At 31.9% G+C, this 3,669-nt stretch overlaps 1 protein-coding gene and 1 long non-coding RNA gene across 6 annotated transcripts in view; both read right to left on the reverse strand.

Moving 5' to 3' along the window:
* LOC107629711 overlaps positions 1 to 3,233 on the reverse strand; it is an 8,266-nt gene extending 5,033 nt beyond the window's left edge. Inside the window, exons 1-3 of one of the 5 annotated variants that reach the window (XM_021118222.1) lie at positions 2,859 to 3,231; positions 2,614 to 2,697; positions 2,367 to 2,440 (exon numbers count right to left, since the gene is read on the reverse strand). In XM_021118222.1, the coding sequence (XP_020973881.1) occupies positions 2,367 to 2,440; positions 2,614 to 2,697; positions 2,859 to 2,987 (287 nt within the window). In that variant the 5' untranslated portion in view covers positions 2,988 to 3,231. Of the gene's footprint in view, positions 1 to 2,366; positions 2,441 to 2,613; positions 2,702 to 2,858 lie in introns of those variants that run through there. The other 4 variants (XM_016332578.2, XM_021118221.1, XM_021118223.1 and 1 more) reach the window with 4 other exon arrangements.
* Positions 405 to 1,969, reverse strand: LOC107629712. The gene is made up of 4 exons (XR_001618015.2): positions 1,492 to 1,969; positions 808 to 1,270; positions 669 to 709; positions 405 to 419 (listed from the first exon to the last, which is right to left on the reverse strand). It is a non-coding gene; the product is annotated as an uncharacterized LOC107629712 (long non-coding RNA).

Here is a 3,669-nt window from a genome sequence, read left to right on the forward strand (position 1 = left end):
TTTTGTAACAATTTTAAATCACTTTTGTAATAATTTAAAATTCTCACAAATTAATTTTTTAGTTTAACAAAAATTATCTATTTTATGAGATTTTTAAACTTTCACAAACCTTTTGATTGTTTATTTATTTATTTTTCATTTCAAAACATTTATTAATTCCATCTCATTTCCGCACTACTCAAATTAAAATTTTTTAACATTAAAATTTAAAAACTAAATTATTTATAGCACAATAATTCCTCAATGACACCAAAAAATAGTAATTTCTCAATATAAGACAACTCTTTCTCTCTCTATATATAAAAGTTCTCAATGTCAATAGTTTCAAACATATCCAATAACAGCAGCATCAGTAATGCACATGCCCATGAAGTTCTCCACACAATGATTGTCACGTAGTGTAACTGAATAACAAGACCCTGCAGATTATTCAAAGAAAATTATTCTATGACTAGCATGACCTTGCATGCCATTGATCAAGGACTAAATTTAAAAATTATTCTATGATGCTGATAAACCAAAGCCTGAAAGGAGTAAACCCTTCTAATTATTCACAGAAAAACAAAGTATGGACAAGCTTAGGAAAAACAAACAAAAGGGAAAGAAAAAAATGCACAATGCTGGTTGAATGATATGAATGCATACCACACTTCTCGCAGTGGAAGAACCACACTTCTCGCAGTGGAAATAATTCTCTTGACCACCAACCCTGTTTCCAAATTAGATCATAAAAAATTAGCTTGAATGTCATAAATTCAGGTGACATAAAGAGATGGATATACTCAAGCACAGCTAAGTGAATCGCACCTACAGATTCTACAATCATCACAATGAAACTGTTGTTTCCGTATCTGCAAATTGATTAAAAAAACATTCAGCATCATTGATGAAGCAAGAATATTAACAATTCCTAGCTGGAATTATGCATCAAATTCAGCCTAGTCCATCTCCAATAAATAAGTTGGAAGAAAATACTTACCGGCTGCTCAGTGTTACAAATTGCACAAACAACCTGAAACACTTTAGAAATTATTTAAAATTTGGAAAACATTGAACTGAAAGAAATTTTGAAATGGTCAAAAAGATAAGAAATTTTGCCATCCAAACCTCATCATAGCAGTAGGACCACCAGTCTCTATCTCATTTAAAATATGCTTCAAAGATGGATCTTCTTTTATGCGTGCCATTCTCTCCTCAAGCTGATCTGTTCAGCCAGTTCCTTGATACTTGGATCCTATGCATTCCATATTTTAGCATTAGTAATATGGACCTGAAATGCATGGTTTATATTATTGTCTCACTATTGGCTTAAAAACAATACACCATTAAGATCCAAAAAAATTTCATGTACAAAAATAAGATTTTCTATAAGATAGAACATGTCCATAAAGTGAAATGAAATGCTAATTAACAATAACATGTCCATGAGCTGAAAATATATAATTGATTGACCTACCTTAAGAACATTCTGAAGCTTGTTAGGGATCGTACCTTTTTCATTTTTAGGGAGCACACCTTTTCCAGTCTTCTTGATGTTTGGGCTAAATTTTTTCACCCCTGACTCAGCCATCATAAAAACCTGAAATTCTTTTGTAGCACACAATATATAAATAAATAAATAAAATACTTAGTCAAAATTTAATTTATTTTTCTAACAATCTAAACCAACTAGTTTACTTTTCCTTTTCAAAATTTGGATGGATTAATTTTTAGTCAAGAATAACTACTCTTACCAATAAATAATCAAAGCAAGCATGTGTCAACTAAGTTGGAACAACAAAAGTGGATTCTGCTATTGACTTCAAAAGCTTAAGCAGTGTTACACAACAGCTTAAGTAAAAAAAGTCTATATCTATATGTTTCTACACTTCAAAGCCTTGACTTCAAAAGCTAATAGACCCAAAAAAAAGATAGGTTAATTTTTTTACAATTATTATGTATATAAAATCATAGTTATAAACTCAATAGCATCTGAGTCAACAATACACCACAATTCACCATTAAGTTTGAAAAGTATAGGCAATTTATGTGAAGAATAAGAGAGACACTCACAATGTTCGGAGATGGCTCAAATTTCCAATTCCTGACGAAAGAGTTCCAGATAAACCAGCACTGACCATTTCCCTACCAAAGGCAGAAAGTTACCACCAGCAACAAAGATCAGTATCATTAGAATACAGTGGATGGTTTAGAAAGATAGAGAAATGAATTTTTCCCAATATCTAGTCATTCTAACGACGTCACCTAAATTTGAAGGAATGGTTTTGTAGAACAAGTTTTGAGAGAAATCAAGAAACTGCAGGTTTTTCTTTTGGCCTATCCACTCTGGAATTGACCCACTGAAATAGTTACCGAATAATGCATACACATCTTGAAGGCTATTGTCAATGAGCAGCTTCTTCAGTTCAAGAGCAATTTTAATAGCTACATGATTTGGAATCTGCAACCAACAAGCAAATCACAAATGATACTAACCAAATTGAATCCACATTGCAGCATTAAATCCAGTCTATAAGGGCAAGCACAACACTTTTCAACACAATCCAATCTCAGTCCTATCCATCTAAAGTAACTCATAAGCAGAATGAACAATTGAAGAGTGGATTTTCATACCTTGGTTACAGTTAGCATCCTACTGAGCAAAAATCTGGACAGAACATAGTAGTGATCCGCATTATCACCCAACCACACCTTCACCTATAGGCAAAAAACACAAGGGAATCGATATTCGCACTATTGAAGCAAATAAACCAATTGAAACTGAACAGAAAATAGATTCCAAAATGATTGATTATGTGCATTCATGCAATGAAGAAAAGTTTCGATATCTATATTGAAATTGAGGTTTCGAAACGGACCTTAACGAAATCGTACTTGGAAGAAGCATTGCGGGAAGAGAATTTGTTTTTGGAGGAGAAGCTTTGCTTTTCGTCGCTTTCTTCGCCGCTGGCGGGGCTCGAAGGCATGGGTTCTTTCTCCTTCCTCATCGATTATGATTATTGATTGGCTTCTGTAACTGTAACTGTAACAGTAACTGTTGAAAATTGAAATGCCTCTTATCTTCTTCTTCTTCGTTCGCGCTTTTTCTCAATGCCTCTGAATTCTAAAACGCTGCTTCTAGATTTACATCCAAACTAGATTTTCAGGTAACCCTTTCTTTCTTAATCTTTCTTTTCAGGGGAACAAAAAGATTCCTTTTTCAGTTGTAAAATATTTATTTATTTATTTAGTCCTCGGAATATTTATAAACATCGATCATTATGAAATACAAAAATTAAATTAAAACTACAAATTAAATCTCCGTCATTATTCTTTCTTTTTTGCTGGCGCAATTTATTTATTTATCTTTTGTTTTGCTCCAAATTTTCATGTTAACTGAGATCAACTTTTCATTTTACTATTGAATGATTTTGTTATTATGATCATGTTTTTTTACCCCCAAAAAATAAAAAATAAAATAAAACTAAGATGATCCAGTTGGGACATCAAAATCATGGCTAGTTCTACGATGGGGAGAGCATAATATGGTCCTCCTTTAAGGACCTGGGAGGTTCTATTAAATAAAGAAATTGTAGGGATTGATTTAAAATTTTTTTTTAACCAAAAAATTTTAAAAACAAACTGACCATGAATAATATTTTTATAAAATAAAATTATTTAACTATAAAA

This window comes from Arachis ipaensis, chromosome B03, assembly GCF_000816755.2.
Source record: "Arachis ipaensis cultivar K30076 chromosome B03, Araip1.1, whole genome shotgun sequence".
NCBI classification, from domain to species: domain Eukaryota; kingdom Viridiplantae; phylum Streptophyta; class Magnoliopsida; order Fabales; family Fabaceae; genus Arachis; species Arachis ipaensis.